Source organism: Melanotaenia boesemani, chromosome 10 (genome assembly GCF_017639745.1).
Source record: "Melanotaenia boesemani isolate fMelBoe1 chromosome 10, fMelBoe1.pri, whole genome shotgun sequence".
Taxonomy (NCBI): domain Eukaryota; kingdom Metazoa; phylum Chordata; class Actinopteri; order Atheriniformes; family Melanotaeniidae; genus Melanotaenia; species Melanotaenia boesemani.
Genome location: NC_055691.1, coordinates 36,907,840 through 36,929,441, shown reverse-complemented (window position 1 = coordinate 36,929,441; position 21,602 = coordinate 36,907,840). Strand labels below are relative to the sequence as shown.

Sequence of the window (21,602 nt, the reverse complement as noted above, 5' to 3'; positions counted from 1 at the left end):
ATCGCAGGAGTTCAAAACACAGCCAGAAGACAAGTTAAACACAGGCCAGCCAACAAGTTAGAACTAGAGTCCAGTCTCAGGACACATCCTATAGCCCATCCTCCTTGGGAACAGTTGTCAGGTCCACTGATGCAGGACTCCATAGTCGGGCTTCACGTTGACCAACCACAGCAGAAGGCAATAAGGTCCTTTGATGTGTTTTTACAACTGTATTCACTCCCAGGGGCACTAAAGATAACAGTGTCCTTTAAAACTGTCTGATCACAATCATTAATGACTAGTGTCTCTCACAGATTTATCACAATATCATCAATAATCAATCTACAAGATTTCCCATCAAAACACTAAATTAGGGGTATTCAATCTGCGGTTCCGGAGCAGCAAGTGGGTCTCTGGAGCTTCCACAACGGCTCTTAATATATGGCTAAACATGCTGAAGAACTAACTAATGTTTTAAATATAGATACAATAACAAATGCAGCTTTTTAGCAATTTTTTTTTTCATGGAATACTTGCATTGAATTTCCACATGATGACACTAAAATTACAAGTAATATATATATATATATATATTGTCATTAGGCTGGAAACTATTGGACTCCTCGATATGGACAAATATCTATACCCTATAGAAGAAAGTCTATCTATCCTCTTTTTTTTGTTTTTCTTTATTTTTAAACCTAAAAATAGAAAGAAAGATGTGGTTCTTCAAAAATTACAACACAGTTCCTATAGTAGATATTTAAAAAATTTTAAAAGTTGTGTTTTTTCAAAAGGCCTCGTAACATCTGCATCTCTAAAAGAGTTTTATTTAGCTGGCAGAAGGAAAAATGGCTCTTTGTATTGGAAAGGCTGCAGACCCCTGCAACATCAGGAGGATCAGACCCTACCTGACTGAACACACGGCCCAGCTCCTGGTCCAGGCTCTGGTCATTTCACGCATTGACTACTGCAACGCCTTACTGGCTGGCCTGCCTGCATGCTCAGTTAAACCTCTACAGATGATCCAGAACGCAGCAGCACGTCTGGTCTTCAACCAGCCCAAAAGAGCTCATGTCACTCCGCTGCTAATCGCTCTCCACTGGCTTCCAGTTGCAGCGCGTATCAAAAATATGTAAACACATGGACAAACGGCTCCTCTACTGAAAGCTCACATCTCACAGATTCCAAAACTGTAAGTTTAATCTCGCCATGACCAAGATTCACCAAACCAGAGGCAGAAGAAGGCCCGATTTATGCTTCACGCTTGGAAAACATCGTCATTAAATGTCTCACCTTTGCTGTCTTGCCTCAAAACTTCTATCCACCATGATAGAACTGCATTTAGTTAAAAAAAAAAATCTACGTTTCTTGTTGTCTTTTAGGAGCAGTTTCTCGTCCAAAATCAGTTTTCTACTATCTGCATGGGTTTAGATGGACAAAGAGAAATGTGGGGTCTTTTCTTTTAAGTTCCAGACAGAAAACGTCTCTTCATGTTAATAAAGCCGCTCTCTCCTGATTCCATCATCACCGCTGCAGCAGGACCAGACATGGAGGAAGAGGTCTGGATGCAGCCTGCATGAGGTTCCTCTGGTTCAGAGCCAGTAGCAAGAAGTTTGGGGAAAAAACTGCGTTAACGTTATTAGTAATTAAAAAACTAGGCAATACTTCATATTTTAACTAAATACTCAGCCTGTATGTCAATATCATCTCAAACAACATATTTGTAAAGGAGCTATGCAACAATAACTTTAATTTACATCTGAGGCCTTTTCTCTTATAGTTCCTCGGGTTCCTGTTTTCCAAGGAGAATTCTATTTGGGACGAGAAGGTCTCAGAGATCAGCAACTTGGACATGAACAACCCTTTGTCCCATTACTGGATCAGCTCTTCACACAACACGTCAGTTTGGGCTTCATTAAAGTTTCTTTGTGGCTCTTTTTGGTCAGCTGGAGCCAAAATGCCTTTGTTTCTGTGTCTTGTGGTCACTTCACTTCTGTATGTTGTTGTTTTGTGTAATCTTGTGGGGTTTTTGTTGTTTTTGTTTTGTTTTTGTTTGTTTTTTTGGCTTTTTTGGGCGTTTTTACCTTACAGTCATTCTTATTTGTCTTTTTGGTTTATATTTGTTGTTGTTGCATTTTTTATCGTTTTGGGACACTCCATCAGTTTTTGTCCTGAACTATAAATAGAAGTTAGCCAAGTTAGCCAAGAAATTAAGTTCCATGTTATTTTTTTTTTTATAACTGACCAATAGAGAATAACTCATTTATTCATGAACACAAGTTATCAGGAACCCTTTATTACATAGATAACATGCTTAGTAACAAAAGTATAATACACAAGTAAAGTTTTAGCAGCACAAACATCTAATCTGGTGTGTTTTTCTTCATCAGATACCTGACAGGTGATCAGCTTCGCAGTGAATCGTCCACAGAGGCTTACGTCCGCTGTCTCCGGCTGGGATGTCGCTGTGTTGAATGTGAGCGTGAAGCATTGTTAGACTCAGATATTTATTTTATAGTGAACAGGTTAGCGCCTTAATCTGGGGTTTTCTGTGGTGATGAATATATCTAGTGGACTGCTGGGAAGGCCCCGGGGAGCCGATCATCTACCATGGCTGGACCCGGACAACCAAGATCAAGTTTGAGGATGTGGTCAAAGCCATAAATGAGCACGCGTTTGTCACCTCAGAGTAAGAGTCATAACACAATTCTGTATTCTGCCCTCTTTTTACTGCAAACCTTGTTATTGGCTTTCAAGCAGAAGATAACCCTTTCTATCCAACCAGGCCTGGAAAAACCCCAGAACTTCTGTCTAACAGAGCCTGGAATGAGTTTACTTCTTTCTTTACTGACAAAATTCAGAAAACCAGGCAGTCAGTTAGTGCTTCCATGCCAGGGGGAGGACATATGTCCCTGAGTCCACTCAGAGACAGGAACACCAGGACACACTTTTCTCCAGTCAGTCCTAAAAACCTGGATGAGATCCTTGTCCATCTGAAAACCACCACTTCCTGTCTTGACGCCCTGCCACCTGGGTTTTTAAGAATTTTTCAGGATGCATGGCCTTAGTCATCTTCCAGATTGTAAACACGTCTCTGCTTTCAGACGTCTTCCCTCAGACCCTGAAAACATCTGTCATCAAGCCACTACTGAAAAAGAAAAACCTGGACTCATCACTTATGAGTCAGGTTCTAGAAAAAACTGTCTTGCAGCAGCTCCACAACTTCCTGACACTAAATACCTGTTCTGATGTCGACCAGTCAGGTTTCCGGCCACACCACAGCACTGAGTTGCTCTAGTTCAGGTCTTTAATGACATCCGCCTGAGCACAGATAGCAGGAACATTTCAGTCCTGGTACTGCTGGATCTCAGTGCTGCATTTGACTCGGTCAACCAGAACATCTCACTAGACCGGCTGGAAAACTGGGTCGGACTTTCTGGTACTGCAATTAACTGGTTTGAGTCCTAAAAGACAGGAACTACTTTGTGTCAATAGGTAAATATAAATCTGAGTGAACCTAAATAACCTGTGGAGTTCCCCAAGGCTCCATCCTGGAGCCACTGCTGTTCAACATCTATATTGCTTCCAACTCACTCAACTAAATATGTTACCTCAGTTATGCTGATGACACACACATCTACATAACCATCTTACCCGGAGACTACATACTCAGACCTGGATTTTAGCAGTTATATTAAGACAGCTGTGAAGTCGGCCTGTTATCACTTAAAGAACATCTGGAGGATTAAAGGACTGATGACTCAGCAGGATTTAGAAAAACTGGTCCGTGCATTTATCTTTAGTAGACTGGACTACTGTAATGCTGTCCTCACAGGTCTCCCTAAAAAGTCCATCAGACAGCTGCAGTTAGTCCAGAATGCTGCTGCTCCAGTCCTCACTAAGACCAGGAAAGTAGATCCTAGAACTCCAGTCCTCAATAAGACCAAGAAAGTATATCCAAGAACTCCAGTCCTCACTAAGACCAGGAAAGTAGATCCTAGAACTGCAGTCCTCACTAAAACCCGGAAAGTAGATCCTTGTAACTCCAGTTCTCACTAAGACCAGGAAAGTAGATCCTGGAACTCCAGTCCTCACTAAGACCAGGAAAGTAGATCCTAGACCTCCAGTCCTCACTAAGACCAGGAAAGTAGATCCTGGAACTTTAGTCCTCACTAAGACCAGGAAAGTAGATCCTAGAACTCCAGTCCTCACTAAGACCAGGAAGGTAGATCCTAGAACTCCAGCCCTCACTAAGACCAGGAAAGTAGATCCTAGACCTCCAGTCCTCACTAAGACCAGGAAAGTAGATCCTGGAACTTTAGTCCTCACTAAGACCAGGAAAGTAGATCCTAGAACTCCAGCCCTCACTAAGACCAGGAAAGTAGATCCTAGACCTCCAGTCCTCACTAAAACCCGGAAAGTAGATCCTTGTAACTCCAGTTCTCAATAAGACCAGGAAAGTAGATCCTGGAACTCCAGTCCTCAGTAAGACCAGGAAAGTAGATCCTAGACCTCCAGTCCTCACTAAGACCAGGAAAGTAGATCCTGGAACTTTAGTCCTCACTAAGACCAGGAAAGTAGATCCTAGAACTCCAGTCCTCAATAAGACCAGGAAAGTAGATCCTAGAACTCCAGCCCTCACTAAGACCAGGAAAGTAGATCCTAGACCTCCAGTCCTCACTAAGACCAGGAAAGTAGATCCTGGAACTTTAGTCCTCACTAAGACCAGGAAAGTAGATCCTAGAACTCCAGCCCTCACTAAGACCAGGAAAGTAGATCCTAGAACTCCAGTCCTCACTAAGACCAGGAAAGTAGATCCTAGAACTCCAGTCCTCACTAAGACCAGGAAGGTAGATCCTAGACCTCCAGTCCTCACTAAGACCAGGAAAGTAGATCCTAGACCTCCAGTTCTCACTAAGACCAGGAAAGTAGATCCTGGAACTCCAGTCCTCACTAAGACCAGGAAAGTAGATCCTAGACCTCCAGTCCTCGCTAAGACCAGGAAAGTAGATCCTGGAACTTTAGTCCTCACTAAGACCAGGAAAGTAGATCCTAGAACTGCAGTCCTCACTAAAACCCGGAAAGTAGATCCTTGTAACTCCAGTTCTCACTAAGACCAGGAAAGTAGATCCTGGAACTCCAGTCCTCACTAAGACCAGGAAAGTAGATCCTAGACCTCCAGTCCTCACTAAGACCAGGAAAGTAGATCCTGGAACTTTAGTCCTCAGTAAGACCAGGAAAGTAGATCCTAGAACTCCAGTCCTCAATAAGACCAGGAAAGTAGATCCTAGAACTCCAGCCCTCACTAAGACCAGGAAAGTAGATCCTGGAACTCCAGCCCTCACTAAGACCAGGAAAGTAGATCCTAGAACTCCAGTCCTCACTAAGACCAGGAAAGTAGATCCTAGTACTCCAGTCCTCACTAAGACCAGGAAGGTAGATCCTAGACCTCCAGTCCTCAGTAAGACCAGGAAAGTAGATCCTAGAACTCCAGTCCTCTCTAAGACCAGGAAAGTAGATCCTTGAACTCCAACCCTCACTAAGACCAGGAAAGTAGATCCTAGACCTCCAGTCCTCACTAAGATCAGGAAAGTAGATCCTAGACCTCCAGTCCTCACTAAGACCAGGAAAGTAGATCCTAGACCTCCAGTCCTCACTAAGACCAGGAAAGTATATCCTGGAACTTTAGTCCTCAGTAAGACCAGGAAAGTAGATCCTAGAACTCCAGTCCTCACTAAGACCAGGAAGGTAGATCCTAGACCTCCAGTCCTCACTAAGACCAGGAAAGTAGATCCTAGAACTCCAGCCCTCACTAAGACCAGGAAAGTAGATCCTAGACCTCCAGTCCTCACTAAGACCAGGAAAGTAGATCCTAGAACTGCAGTCCTCACTAAAACCCGGAAAGTAGATCCTTGTAACTCCAGTTCTCACTAAGACCAGGAAAGTAGATCCTGGAACTCCAGTCCTCACTAAGACCAGGAAAGTAGATCCTAGACCTCCAGTCCTCACTAAGACCAGAAAAGTAGATCCTGGAACTTTAGTCCTCAGTAAGACCAGGAAAGTAGATCCTAGAACTCCAGTCCTCACTAAGACCAGGAAAGTAGATCCTAGAACTCCAGCCCTCACTAAGACCAGGAAAGTAGATCCTAGACCTCCAGTCCTCACTAAGACCAGGAAAGTAGATCCTGGAACTTTAGTCCTCACTAAGACCAGGAAAGTAGATCCTGGAACTCCAGCCCTTACTAAGACCAGGAAAGTAGATCCTAGAACTCCAGTCCTCACTAAGACCAGGAAAGTAGATCCTAGTACTCCAGTCCTCACTAAGACCAGGAAGGTAGATCCTAGACCTCCAGTCCTCAGTAAGACCAGGAAAGTAGATCCTAGAACTCCAGTCCTCAATAAGACCAGGAAAGTAGATTCTAGACCTCCAGTCCTCACTAAGCCCAGGAAAGTAGATCCTAGACCTCCAGTCCTCACTAAGACCAGGAAAGTAGATCCTAGACCTCCAGTCCTCACTAAGACCAGGAAAGTAGATCCTGGAACTTTAGTCCTCAGTAAGACCAGGAAAGTAGATCCTAGAACTCCAGTCCTCACTAAGACCAGGAAGGTAGATCCTAGACCTCCAGTCCTCACTAAGACCAGGAAAGTAGATCCTAGAACTCCAGCCCTCACTAAGACCAGGAAAGTAGATCCTAGACCTCCAGTCCTCACTAAGACCAGGAAAGTAGATCCTTGTAACTCCAGTTCTCACTAAGACCAGGAAAGTAGATCCTGGAACTCCAGTCCTCACTAAGACCAGGAAAGTAGATCCTAGACCTCCAGTCCTCACTAAGACCAGGAAAGTAGATCCTGGAACTTTAGTCCTCACTAAGACCAGGAAAGTAGATCCTTATAACTCCAGTCCTCACTAAGACCAGGAAAGTAGATCCTTATAACTCCAGTCCTCACTAAGACCAGGAAAGTAGATCCTTATAACTCCAGTCCTCACTAACACCAGGAAAGTAGATCCTTATAACTCCAGTCCTCACTAAGACCAGGAAAGTAGATCCTTATAACTCCAGTCCTCAGATCTTTACACTGCCTTCCTGTCTGGCAAAGAACTGACTTCAAAATCCTGCTGTTAGTTTACAAAGACCTGGATGGTTTAGGACCAGAATCCATTCAGGATCTTCTTGTTGGTTATGAAGCAACCAGATCCCTCAGGTCATCAGGGTCAGGTCTACTTTCTGTTCCCAGAGTCAGAACTAAACGTGGAGAGGCAGCGTTCAGCTTTCATGCTCCTCACATGTGGAACAAACTTCCAGAAAACTGCTATGACGACCCCTGGGTTTTGTATGAAACTAGCCACAGACCTGTGGTGTTTTTTGGAACTACATGCTTGGTCTCTGCAGCCAGAAGAGGGTCTGTCACTCTTACACCAACTAATTTATTGTATTTATTTATTTTCTTTTATTCACTCATATTTGTGTATTTATTTTCATATTATTTATCTTCATTTATTGTTATTCATTTGTTATTCTTTAAATTGTACTTTTATTGTATTCCAGTCTTTTTGTTTTTTGTTATTTTATTCCGGAATTTGTTTGAATTAATTTAGTTTTTAGTTGCAAATATATTCAGCCAGTAAGGAGTTAAATCCATGCTTTTCATAAAAATCCAGCAGAAAGTTAAATGACAGTTCTTTCCTTTTTCAAGTTAAAGTTTGTTGGCATTGACGACAATCACATGATCAAATGTTTTAAGACATTTGCCCTGTGGAGTTTTACATGAAATCTTTCACAATTTCCCCAGCTACTCACACATCCTAGTAATGATGCTTCTGTCTCAGCTTTCCAGTGATTCTGTCCATTGAGGAGCATTGCCCCATCGAGCAGCAGCGTCAGATGGCTCGCATCTTCAAAGAAGTGTTTGGAGACAAACTTCTATCCGAACCTGTGGAGCACATGGCCGAACAGCTGCCTTCACCTACACAGCTTAAGGGCAAGATCATACTGAAGGTGTGTAAACATGATGATTCGTCAACAGAAATAGTTTTTATCACTGAGAAATGATGATGATGCTCTTCGTTGTCCTCGAGCAGCACAAGAAGCTCAATGTGGAGGGCGGCGGGACCAGTAAAGACTTTAGGAAGGGTGAGAAACAAGGCGATCTGGAGATCTGGGACCCTGTGGACCAGGTACTGTCTTTAGCAAAGTCAAAATGTTTTGCATAACAGCTCATGCAAAGCGAGAATTGGGGTTTACACATAGCCGAGAGACGCAACATTATGAAACCTGAAGTGTTGCAAAGCCAACCATTGTCTCATCTCAGAAAAACAGAATGCTCTCAACATTTTTATTTTTTACATTAACAAGGTGACGATGACATGAATAAGAGTGCATTATAAAAATGATTCATTAAAAAAAAATTGGAACTAATTTTTTGTATTCTGTTACCTTCTGTTAATTTTTACTAGTGTTGTTAGACTTAAGTAGCTCTAAAAATGGCCCATTCTTACCACACTTCCTTTATGAATACCAGTTTGTGTGAATTAAAAGGTTCAACATACAGAGTTTGGTTTGAATTAAATCCTGTTGACTCTCTAATGTTAAGTGAATGATTTCATGAGGGTTTTGTTGTAAATAGATGAGTGAAAATTAGTTGTCATTAGGGCTGCATATCACCACTAATTTACTAAATCAATTAGATTTTGTTTAAATGAAGTTCGATATTGATTTGGTGTTTGTTGAACATGGCAGAGCCCATAGTCTTAGCGTTAGCTGCTAATATGCGAGCCCACAGTTGTAGCATTAGCTGCTAATGTGAGAGCTAACGTTCTTAGCGTTAGCTGATAATGTAAGAACCCAGAGTTAATATGAACAATTTTATTGATGCTGAAAGAAATTGTTGTGCCAGGGTACAGGAAAAAAATATAACAAAAAAAGACTACTGCACATGTTATGGTTATGAACAGATATTTACAGATAAATTGTGGTTATGAACAGATATGCAGATAATTATTGCAGTTCTTATTTACAGTAAGTTTTTTTAAGTTTCCCTGCCGCTGAAGGGGGAGGATTTATAAAGTCTGATAGAAAAGACCGACTGTGGCGTTCAGTGGAGCTTCTCAGTGGCCTCAATCTATGGCTGAAAGAGCTCCGACAGACGTCACTGTGGCATGCAGGGGGTGAGAGACATAGTCCCTGATACTGAGGAGTTTCCTCAGCATCCTCCTCTCGAACATCACCGCTACAGACTCCAGTTCAACTCCTTGGACAGATCCAGCTCATCTGATGAGCTTGTTGAGTCTGTTAGGGTCGGCTGCCTTCAGCCTGCTGCCCCAGCACACTTCAGCATAGAAGATGACGCTGGATACCACTGAGTGATGAAACATCTGCATCAGGGTCCTGCAGACGTTGAAAGATCTGAGCCTCCTGAGGAAGAACAAGCAACTCTGACCCGTCTTATAGATGGCATCAGTGTTTATTGGCCAAGTGGACACCCAGGTATATGTAACTGTTCACAATGTCCACTTCCCCCGATGGTGACAGAGTTCAGACGGCTCTTCTGCTTTCTGAAATCCACAACCAACTCCTTTGTCTTTGTGACATTAGCATTAGCTGCTAATGTGAGAGCCCACAGTCTCAGCGTTAGCTGGTAACGACAGCTCAGTAGGAAGAGCTGTCCTCCCAACTGCAAGGTCGGTGGATCGATTCCAGGTTTCCCTGGCTACATGCCTAAGTCCTTTGGCATAACACTGAACCCTGCATTTCCTCCAGATGTGTCTTATCGGGGTGTGAGTGTATGGGTGAATGTGACAGGTCAAGCTGACTGGAAAAGTGCTGTATAACTACAGGTCCAATTACCACTTTGCCATAATGCTGCTTGTTCTTGAAGCTGTTTTGGGGATTGCAGCTCTTTTGTTTCTTTGTTTTGTATTTTGTGTCGTGTTGCTGTTCGGTCTTTAGTCATTTTGTCCATTTTTTAACCAAATTTTTCCCTCTCTGTCAGCGATGGAACAAGCACTACTGCATAATTTCTGATGACAAGCTGTACTATGCAGAGGAGTATGAGGAAGAAGAGGAAGATCCCAGGAAGGTAAAAAGCCAAATTTAAAGAGTAAAATTCACATTGGTCATACAGACAGTTGAAACTAGAATACAGTGATAAGGAAAATCCAGAACATCAGAGAAGTTGGATAAGAAAACGTATCTTGTGTGACGAAGCTCAGTTATTTTTATTTTATTTTTCTTTCTTTCCCTGCACCTTACTGTAATGTTTTTATGTTTTATGTAAAGCACTTTGAATTGTCTTGTACATGAAATGTGCTGTACAAATAAATTTGCCTTGCCTATTGAATGAAGGGAAAATAAACAAATGAATGAATTATTTAGCGTTTGTACTCAGAAATTATATGATTATTAAAACATTAGACAACTAAAAAAAGACAAGAACTCACCAAACCTGTAAGTTACCAGCAAATTTTGTATGTTTGTGTTATTTTTCTCAGTATACGGACCTTCACTGTGCCGAGCCGTGGTTTCATGGTCACATGAAGGAGGGCAGGTTGATGGCCGAGCGACTGATCCATGATTACTGTGCAGAAACTGGGGGACAGGACGGCATCTTTTTGGTCCGGGAGAGCGAAAGATTTGCCACAGACTTCACCCTGTCCTTCTGGTAGAGTCCCATGTGTTGATATCATCTCCAAAAAAGAAAAACTGGAGTACAGTCTAACTTTGGGGGTAGACTGGCTTGAAGATCCACTTTTTTGCACTTGTATATAATCTTCCTCACTGTAGAGTTGTTTGGAGTTGGTCTTATAACCATTCCCAGGCTGAGAGGAAGCAACAGTTCCTTCTCGGCGTGGCGTGGGGCGGCGTGGCTCAGCAAGGTAGAGCGGTCGTCTTGTAACCCAAGGGTTGCTGGTTCGATCCTCGGCCAAGTAGAGTTCATGTCAAAGTGTCCTTGGGCAAGACACCGAACCCCTAATTGCTCCTGATGGGTCGTGGTTGAGCGCCTTGCATGGCAGCTTCCGACATCAGTGTGTGCATGTGTGTGTGAATAGGTGAATGTGATGTATAATGTAAAGCGCTTTGGGTATCATCCCAGGTACAGTAAAGCGCTTTATAAATATGGACCATTTACCATTTTACCATTTCTCTAAAATCATTCATGATGTTTTTACTTATTGGTATTAAATGCTCCAGACCAACATCTGCATTTACAGAGGTGCTCACAACAGACACTTCTTTAGATATTACTTTTTTATTCCCTCCTTGCAGTGGTTTGCAGCATCATGGATGCTGTTATATTTTACTCAGTACACAAACACACAAGCTCTTTATGATCCAGCTGAGTCTCAGTCGAAGCTCAGTGGTGTCTTTCCTTAAATAAAAATCATTATAAGGTCTGAAAAATAGTCTAATTCTAGTGTTAGAGAAGTTAGAGGTCTAGCGTTTCATTTTTGGCAACTTTGAAAAACAGTTGTTGACATCATTGCAGAAATACATACAAAATTAATATATATATATATATATATATATCAAGAGAAGAATTGTCTTTTTTTCCTTTGGGCAATAATAATAACAAACAAACTGTTGAGATGACAGTTATTGGGATATTTTATATATATATATAAAGCAGGCTGTTAGAGGTTTTATTTTGCGTAATTGACCTGATGATGACGTCATTGGATTACCTACAATATTATGGATGATTCTATTCTAAAGAAAGAGAGGCATTATGGGGCAGACAAAAAGGTGCTTCTGAGAGTCATTAAGTCAGCAGAAAAGGTCATTGGCTGTCCTCTGCCCCCCCGGATAACCTTGTTACATCACGCTACCTCAGCAGAGCGTTGAACATCGTGAAGCACCCCCCCACCCGGCCACCACCTCTTTGAACTGTTGCCCTCTGGCAGACGCTACAGAGCTGCCAGAGCACCGACGTCTCGGTTCAGAGACAGTTTGAACCCATCTGCCATCAGTCTACTTAAACACTAGTCACTTTTATGCTGTTTTTTTTATAGATTTTAATGTATAATTTATTATATGTCTTGTGTCTTTGCCTCTATGTTTTTATGTATTCGGAGTGCCGAGCAATCTCGTTACACTACTATGTGTAATGACAATAAAGGCTTTAAACTGAACTGAATTTCAGCCAGGATTCGTTAATATGACCAAACAGCTCAAGTTCGGACAAAACAGGCAGTTCTTGTCCAGCAGTTCATTTCTAACTTCTACTGACTTATTCAGCTGAGTGAATGGTCCTTGTGATCCGTCCTCCAGTCTGTACGTAACAAGCTTTGTTCCAGAAACAGCTTCCCTTATATGTTCTGGTACAATGACAGAAATAGCCCTGCAGGTTATTTTTCAACTTTCTTTTTAAATTCCTGATACATAAAACCTCAGCCTTAAATGAGGCCACATGACCGTGTGGTTCATGTGCAGTAACTTCCTCTTTCAGAGGATGTGGTCTACGAGGGTGAAGCTGGACTTCAAAGTCAAAGTACAGACTAGAAATGCAAGAAAAGTGCATGATTCCAAAGTATTGATCCACTGCTGGAAAGTGTGTCCATTCATTTGCTTAGAAGAGTTTCATGTGTGTTCTGCAGGCGCAGTGGGAGAGTCCAGCACTGCCGCATCCGATCCGGGTCGGAAGGGGGGCACACTTACTTCTTCCTGACGCCGAACCTGCACTTTCCCAGCGTGTATTCTCTGATCCAGCACTACAGGGAAAACCCGCTGCGCTGCCAGGACTTTGAGCTGCGCCTCACTGATGCTGTACCCAAGCCTGACCCTCATCTTCAAGAAGGGTTCGTCCCATAAGAAGACGGAGAAATTCTGCTTTTAGTGCATCATTTCTCCACCAGTGCAAGTCTTTTTGAAAGCATTATGTGCTGATGCTTCTGCTCAGTAAAGCCAATTAATGTACTCATAAGTGCTCGTTTCTGTCACCTACACTTGGCTTCTATTTTTCACTTTCACACCTTCACTCTCATCCAGCAGCAGGCCTGTGGTCTCTTTCTTCTCTCTCTCTTCACATGTTAATGATTTTTTACAGGCACAAATAAAAAAACAGTTTCTGCATTACAGACACATAAAATGAGCTATCTTAATGTGAGTCAAAGCCACTTTCACACTAATCCTTCGAAGTAATCTGTCATGAAGATAATTACACTTGGTAAGATCTGAAATCAGAAGAAGACTTTTGACGAGTGAGAAACATCTTAAAACAAATCATGAAACATTCATTTTAAGTCTTTTTTTCAGTGAAAAATAGGACTGAAATTGACTAAATAAAAAATAAATACAGAAATATAAAAATTATTTATATGGCGATAAATTATATGAAAACACATTTAAAACATTTTTTTCCATTAAGAAGCCTGTAAAATGTGACAAATTTATATTTCTACTGTCATTTTCAACTGTTTTAATTTGACTTTGTATTGATGCTCATATTTATTTACTTTTCTATGTAATTTTCAGTTAAATTTATAAAATATTTCAAATTTCTTTCCTTCTGTATTTTCATACCTGTTTTTATTTCTGCATTTTATTTTCCTCTGCCAACAACCTCTCCAGCCACCAAATACTACAAACTGGTGTTACATAAATATCTATAAATGAATTGATATCTAATAGCTGCATGAAATTAGTGGTTAAACTGAGTAACTGAGTAAATTCTATGCGGCTGTTAACCAAACTCCTGGCTTGAATGAATAAGTGTGCTTGTGTTGGTGCCGTGCAGGTGGTTCTACAGTAACCTGAGCAGAGGTCAAGCAGAGGATTACCTGCTGAGGATCCCCAGAGACGGAGCGTTCCTTATCCGACAGAGAGAAGGAGAAGTAGACTCCTTCGCCATCACGTTCAGGTATGGAAAGAAAATGGGATTTTAAAAAGTTAGAATGTTCCCTGAAACAGACTTTACGTAAACAACCTGCACAGATACACGGACTCTGGTCTCTGGCGTGGCTGTCCACCATACTGCACCTTCCAGAGTTGGCCTTGTTATTAGTATCACCTCTACCAAGTCTGTCTGTCCATCTGTCTGCCTGTCTGTCCATCCATCTGTCTGCCTGTCTGTCCATCTGTCTGTCTGTCTGTCCATCCATCTGTCTGCCTGTCTGTCCATCTGGCTGTCTGTCTGTCAGCAACTTACCTCTAAAAGTTATGGACAGATTTTGATTAAGCAGAAATGGAATAAAGGAGCGAGTGATTAGATTTTGGAGTGATCCGGATCGCCTCCGGGATCTGGGAATATTTTAAGTTTTTTACTGATATGTGGGGGTAGAAACAATGGCAGCATGTGGCGTTCCCTAACTAAACAAAAACACATGTTCAACCTGACGGGCACAAAAGCAAAAATGTTCTACTACTAATTAATGTAACCGCAGGGACGAGGACGGGGGTCATTATTAAGCCATCCTCTGTACCGGTTTAGTGTACAGGGAGGCTGCTATGCAGATGACACTCAGCTTTTCCTTTCTTTCCCACCTGATGACATGACCGTCTCAATGTGAATATCAGCATGTTGCTGACATCTCCGCATGGATGAAGGATCGCCACCTTCAGCTAAATCTGTCCAAGACCGAGTTTATTGTCTTTCCAGCCAATCCTTCCTTACCGCCACAGGTAAGTGTGCAGCTTGACTCCATCACGCTTGTACCTACGTCTTCTACCAGGAATCTTGGTGTCATGGTAGACAACCAGCTGACCTTTAAGGACCATGTTGCCTCGGTTTCCCGGTCTTGCCGATTTGCTCTCTACAGCATCAGGGGGATCAGACCCTACCTGACTGAACACACGACCCAGCTCCTGGTCCAGGCTCTGGTCATTTCATGCATTGACTACTGCAACTCTTTACTGGCTGGCCTGCCTGCATGCTCAGTTAAACCTCTGCAGATGATCCAGAATGCAGCAGCACGTCTGGTCTTCAACCAGCCCAAAAGAGCTCATGTCACTCCGCTGCTAATCGCTCTCCACTGGCTTCCAGTTGCAGCGCATCAGATTCAAAGCTCTGCTTCTGGCTTACAAAACAATAACCCAAACGGCTCCGGTCTACCTCCACTCCTTAATCCAGAGCTACACTCCCTCTCCACAGTTACGCTCTGCCAGTGAAAAACGCCTAGTGCTCCCACCACAAGGTGGCGCCACATCAGTAGCTAGACTCTTCTCCTCTGTTGTTCCCCGGTGGTGGAACCATCTACCAAACTCCGTCCGATCCGCAGAGTCCTTATCCACTTTTAAAAGCAAGCTAAAGACTCAGTTGTTTAAGGAGCATTTCCACACTTAGCTTAACTCTTCTACTCAGAATGAGGTAGAAAGATTTGTCCAGCTCTTTGGCTCAACCAGGTACTGAAGAAGCTGCTGCATTTATACCCAAGATGATATTGTTTGATGAAATTGTGAGCTTGTATTTAAACAAAATGACAAAATGAAAAAAAAAAAAAAAAAAAAAAAATTAGCACTGCCTCTAGCACTACATGACAGCACCTTGGTCCACCTTGGTCCACCTGGGTCCACCTGGTCCACCTGGTCCACCTGGACTCCAGCAGTCTGACAACCACTTAATGATGACGTCCCATCTTGTTTGAATTCTTGCTTGTGTTGTTACTCTCAAATGTAAGTCGCTTTGGATAAAAGCGTCTGCTAAATGACAATAGAATAGAATAGAATAGAATAGGCTGGACAAGCCTAGGACTCACCAATCAGGCAACTGGACCATCCCACTATTTGGTTGAGGGAGTTTTTCTGTGTAACAGAAGTCTGACTGAACCATGCCACCAAGCCGAAAGGGTTCTTTACTATGGGGAGACAGGGATAATTTTGCCATTAGAGCTTCTAACTCAAAAATAATGCCCCCAATCATTAGCAAAAAAATAAATAAATACCAAGGCTTGTCGGAGGTTAGCACTCTGAGTGCTTCTAGTTGTCTTTGCAAAACCTGCAGTAGGTTGAAAGCAGTTTCAGGTGCCGTTATGCTAAGCTGGGCGAGGCTAATATTTTTCCTTTATTTGAGGTGGTGCATGAGTTTAATTTGTTACTGGTCATGTGTCACTGATCAGAGCCTGACTCTTTTCTAAGACGAACAATCTTCTGTTCTCATTTCTACACTCTTTCTAAATAAAAAAGAAAGTTATTTAAAAAATATTCTATGTTTTAAGCCTACATATTTTTTAGCTATTTGAAGCTACATAAGCTGAAATGTACAGTTTTGTGTTGTCTCTTGGGAGGAACCTTGTCAGAGTTTGCTTATTGCCTGGTTTATGGGATCTGTGCTCACTCTCTTCTCTCTCCTCCAGAGGGGATGGTAAAGTTAAACACTGCAGGATCCAGAAAGAGGGCAACATGTACCTGCTGGGCACAACTACAGAATTTGAGAGCCTGGTGGAGCTGGTCAACTACTTCAGGAAGAAGCCGCTGTACCGCAAGATCAAGCTACGTTACCCAGTCACCCCTGAGCTGGTTGACCGCTTCAGCACTGTGAGTTTCTGCAAGACGACCAGAGGAAACAGTGTCAATATGCTACAGCTGAAGCCATGACTAGCATACAGGAAGTTCAGAGTTTCACCTGAGATTTAGTCATCAGTGCGTCCCGTCATTATTTCTGGATGTTTAATTCTAACCTTCATTCCACCCTGATAACAGGAGAAAAACTGTGCTTCTCTGTACGAGATGAAGACATATGTGGAACCCAACGAGATCGAGCCCTCATTGGTGTGTTTACAGCCACTCTCCTCTCAGCTTTGTTGAATTTAACTTCTGTGACAACGTTAATGATGTCTGTGTTTGTTTTAGCCCCAAAACACAGTGAGGGCTTTATACAGCTACCAGGCGAAGAGGCCGGATGAGCACAGCTTCCCCAGAGGAGCTTTGATACACAACGTGTCCCAGGAGAGCGATGGATGGTGAGCTCACACAGGCCGTCAGAGGACAGCATGCCTCATTTAGACTTCACATCCTCCTCCACAGAAATTAGACCCACTGATTCAAAAACAATAAAATCTTCCTGTTTTGTACTTTGATTCTCTTTTTGCCATTTCTGCACAGTTTATATGTCTTTAAGGGCTTTAAGAATAAGAATAATAAGAATAAAAACCTTTATTAGTCCCTCAGCAGGGAAACTGTTGCAGCAGTACAGGTGCAGGAAGCAGAAGCACACAGGTGATATAAACAAGAACACATACATAATAAGTAATAACATGTCCAGTATCTTGTCTGCAGGGTGAGTATGTACAGGATATAAACATGTTCATAAACATGTATGTAAACATGTAAAGACAGTTTTATGTGTTCATTTTGAAGTGAGACAGCAGCAGGAGGAAAGACCTGCAGTATCTCTCCTTCACACAGCGAGGATGGATCAGTCTGTCCCTCAAGCTGCTCTCCAGACCAGGCAGGGGTCCTGCAGGGGTGGGACTTACGGTCCAGTCCTCCAGGGGTGGGCCTTACGGTCCAGTCCTGCACTCACAGTCCAGTCCTGCAGGGGTGGGACTCACGGTCCAGTCCTCCAGGGGGGAGACTCACGGTCCAGTCCTGCAGGGAGGAGACTCACGGTTCAGTCCTGCAGGGGTGGGACTCACGGTCCAGTCCTCCAGGGGTGAGACTCACGGTCCAGTCTTGCAGGGGGGAGACTCACGGTCTAGTCCTGCAGGGGTGGGACTCATGGTCCAGTCCTCCAGGGGTGGGACTTACGGTCCAGTCCTCCAGGGGGGAGACTCACGGTCCAGTCCTGCAGGGAGGAGACTCACGGTTCAGTCCTGCAGGGGTGTGACTCATGGTCCAGTCCTCCAGGGGGGAGACTCACGGTCCAGTTTTGCAGGGGGGAGACTCACGGTCTAGTCCTGCAGGGGTGGGACTCATGGTCCAGTCCTCCAGGGGTGGGACTTACGGTCCAGTCCTGCACTCACAGTCCAGTCCTGCAGGGGTGGGACTCACGGTCCAGTCTTGCAAGGGGGAGACTCACGGTCCAGTCCTGCAGGGGTGGGACTCACGGTCCAGTCCTGCAGGGGGGAGACTCATGGTCCAGTCCTGCAGGGGTGGGACTCACAGTCCAGTCCTGCACTCACAGTCCAGTCCTGCAGGCGTGGGACTCATGGTCCAGTCCTGCACTCACGGTCCAATCCTGCAGGGGTGGGACTCACGGTCCAGTCCTGCAGGGAGGAGACTCATGGTCCAGTCCTGCAGGGGTGGGACTCACAGTCCAGTCCTGCACTCACAGTCCAGTCCTGCAGGGGTGGGACTCACGGTCCAGTCCTCCAGGGGGGAGACTCACGGTCCAGTCCTGCAGGGGTGGGACTCACGGTCCAGTCCTGCAGGGGGGAGACTCACGGTCCAGTCCTGCAGGGAGAAGACTCACGGTCCAGTCCTGCAGGGGTGGGACTCACGGTCCAATCCGGCACTCACGGTCCAGTCCTGCAGGGGTGGGACTCACGGTCCAGTCTTGCAGGGAGGAGACTCACGGTCCAGTCCTGCAGGGGGGAGACTCACGGTCCAGTCTTGCAGGGAGGAGACTCACGGTCCAGTCCTGCAAGGGGGAGACTCACGGTCCAGTCCTGCAGGGGTGGGACTCACGGTCCAGTCCTGCACTCACGGTCAAGTCCTGCAGGGTTGGGACTCATGGTCCAGACCTGCAGGGGTGGGACTCACGGTCTAGTCCTGCACTCACGGTCCAGTCCTGCAGGGGTGGGACTCATGGTCCAGTCCTGCAGGGAGGAGACTCATGGTCCAGTCCTGCAGGGGTGGGACTCACAGTCCAGTCCTGCACTCACAGTCAAGTCCTGCAGGGGTGGGACTCACGGTCCAGTCCTGCAGGGAGGAGACTCATGGTCCAGTCCTGTACTCACGGTCCAGTCCTCCAGGGGGGAGACTCATGGTCCAGTCCTGCAGGGGTGGGACTCACGGTCCAGTCCTGCAGGGGTGTGACTCACGGTCCAGTCCTCCAGGGGGGAGACTCATGGTCCAGTCCTGCAGGGAGGAGACTCATGGTCCAGTCCTGCACTCACGGCCCAATCCTCCAGGGGGGAGACTCACGGTCCAGTCCTGCAGGGAGGAGACTCATGGTCCAGTCCTGGTCCAGTTCAGGTCCTCCTCTGCCTGTGAGTGGGGCTTTCGGGCTTCTCTGCACCCCTCTGATCTTTCTCCTTAGCTCCTCTTTGTTCCCTGATCTGGAAGCTCTCTTCTTCTCCTCCAGGAGAGCTTTGATATCAGGGCTCTTGCCTCTTGTGGGGCAGGTGACTTACTGTGTGTATGTTGGCAGAACAGATGATGGAGAGGCATGATTGAATCCTCCAGAGATGAGGCAGAGGGTCTGTAGGTGCTGAGTCTACCGTCTGCTGGTGACCGAGAGCCGGGTGTGTCAGAGGCTACGTCTGCAGAAGGGGGCACGTACACTGCTTCACAATCGGTGGCAGATATATGGCCTCATGCTAACCGCCAACAGTTCAGGGCCAGTTTACACCACCTCACATTCACAAACACAGCTAGTCCCTCCTGTCTTCTTTTCGCTGGTCTCCGTTCTGTCCGCCTGCAGTAGATGGAAGTTGTCCAGTAAAACCGTAGAATCAGGAATAAGCAGAGTCAGGCAGGTCTCCATAAACAGAAGGATGCTACTGATGTCCCGTGAGCACCGCCAGGTCGTCCATCTTGTTGGGAAGAGATCTTATGTTTCCCATGATGATGGAGGGGAGAACAGGTCTGAAGCGCCTCTTCTTTTCCTGAACTTTATTTCTGGAACAATGCCTACAGCAAGTCTTCCGTAGCATCTCTGCGGGGATCTCGTGTCTGTCCCTGGGAACCCTGCAGTGCTGCGCGACCAGATCTTCCTACTGGAAACAATGCAGGCAGGGGCCCCGTGCACATCGTTAGATTGGATGTTTTAGTTGAAAGAAATGCAGCAAATCTGTAAAAAAACAACTGATTTGTATACAAATAAGTATATAAGGCTTATATACAAAATGTACAGCAGCAGTGGGCCATAAATAAGTTAAAACACTAGAAAAGAAAGGAAACAGGGAAGAGCTGCTGCAGCCAGCCGACCGGCGCGAGGGAGGAAAGAAGGTGGTATTTTTGTGTCATTTTGTAGTGACATGTACTTTTTAGTCATTTTATTGTAGTTAAATTCCACCATTTTTCTCTGTAACCGTTATGCATCTGTTCGTTGGAACGTTTTATTTGGAGTTGCTTTGTGTGTCTTTCTGGTTAATTTTGTGAATGCTTTAAATATTCATACATAACAGGATTCTTTGACTTTTCTGATCACACCAATTAATTTGTTTCCATTAGGTGGAAAGGTGACTATGGTGGAAGGATGCAGCTGTTCTTTCCTGCTAACTACGTGGAGGAAGTGTCCAACAGCAGTCCACTTGACACTAAAGCACAGGTGCAGGTTGTAGCTCAGCTTACAGTTACACTGGAGTTTAAATGACTGAAAATAATGCGTGTGATGTGCATTAAAACAGGAACTGGAAGAGAATCCACTTGGTGAACTATGTAAGGGTATTGTGGACATCTCCAAGTGCAACATCCAGCACTGTGAGTTCTTGTTGAGTTTTCAGCTCTTCACTGTTTAATGTCGCTTTTCATCATTGTTGATGTGTTGCTTCGAACTGCAGCTGGGTGTCAGGTAAACCACTGATTCATTTTCATCTAAAATGAAAACAACTTATTTTCTGCCTTTTGTTGGCCTGTCGGGTCATTCTGTGACACTGAGTCATTTTTGCATGCTATATATCATGTGCCATGTATGCATGACAGATAATATAATGCATTCTGCACCAGAGCAGGAACATTACAGAATAATCCAACTAGCAGATTCTGATGATGGATTTGTTTAGCGGTGTTGCAGAGTTATGATTCTTTGACGCGACTGCCCTGTTCCCCTCATTTTCTAGTGAGGAGTGGTAAAAATGCGAAGCCCCATGTGCTGACCCTGCAGAACATGGAGCAGGACAGCGTGCAGTTCGACCTCGCCACAGATACTCTGGAGGAGCTGTTTGAATGGTACCAGGTGGCCTGGGACATTACTCAGAGAGAGATGAGCAAGCAATACAACAGGGAACAGGAGGTCAGTGTCTCTCTGCGCTTACTGGAAGACGAGCCCTCACTGGGGAGTTAGAGGTTGCAACACAAACAAACAAAAAAGTGGGACTACTGAGCAGAGGCCAGTATCTAGAATCATCAAGCAGACAAGAACTAAGCAGTCTTTCATTTAATGTGAACTAATGTTTTCAACCAAAAGCAACATAGGTTCAGCTTCAGCTGCAAAACGTTGTGGAAAAAAGCCGATTCAAGTGAAGTCGACTTGATTTCTAGGCACTGTGATAGAGTGGGACACTGGGGGGACATTGCTGGTCTGATAGGTTCTTCGGCCAGAGCTCCGGTCAGAGAGAAGGGCACGGAGAAGACCAAGCACACGTTAACGTTGGCGTTGGTGACCGGGGGTGACCATCTCTTAACATGCGGTCTCAGTGCAGAGGATACGCTCAGAAAGGAAGTAACATCACTAATGCGCAAATTTCAAAATAAAATAACTAGGAAACATGAAAGACTTTCCAACAAGCACGTTTAAGAACATGGTAACCAAAGAGTGATAGAAAAATTAGGGGATAATAAATAAATAAAACAGATATAAAAGAA

General features: G+C 44.4%; 1 protein-coding gene across 3 annotated transcripts in view; it reads left to right on the top strand.

The window, feature by feature from the left end:
• The window catches only part of plcg2 (phospholipase C, gamma 2), a 55,606-nt gene that overhangs the window by 22,012 nt on the left and 11,992 nt on the right, over nucleotides 1-21,602 (top strand). For all 3 annotated transcript variants that reach the window (XM_041996421.1, XM_041996423.1, XM_041996422.1), the window contains 15 exons: nucleotides 1,763-1,881; nucleotides 2,373-2,458; nucleotides 2,554-2,671; nucleotides 7,811-7,979; nucleotides 8,063-8,158; nucleotides 9,973-10,059; nucleotides 10,472-10,641; nucleotides 12,575-12,775; nucleotides 13,714-13,836; nucleotides 16,268-16,448; nucleotides 16,614-16,682; nucleotides 16,764-16,873; nucleotides 20,250-20,346; nucleotides 20,426-20,498; nucleotides 20,858-21,030. In XM_041996421.1, the coding sequence (XP_041852355.1) occupies nucleotides 1,763-1,881; nucleotides 2,373-2,458; nucleotides 2,554-2,671; nucleotides 7,811-7,979; nucleotides 8,063-8,158; nucleotides 9,973-10,059; nucleotides 10,472-10,641; nucleotides 12,575-12,775; nucleotides 13,714-13,836; nucleotides 16,268-16,448; nucleotides 16,614-16,682; nucleotides 16,764-16,873; nucleotides 20,250-20,346; nucleotides 20,426-20,498; nucleotides 20,858-21,030 (1,872 nt within the window). The remainder of the gene's footprint in view (nucleotides 1-1,762; nucleotides 1,882-2,372; nucleotides 2,459-2,553; nucleotides 2,672-7,810; nucleotides 7,980-8,062; nucleotides 8,159-9,972; nucleotides 10,060-10,471; nucleotides 10,642-12,574; nucleotides 12,776-13,713; nucleotides 13,837-16,267; nucleotides 16,449-16,613; nucleotides 16,683-16,763; nucleotides 16,874-20,249; nucleotides 20,347-20,425; nucleotides 20,499-20,857; nucleotides 21,031-21,602) is intronic.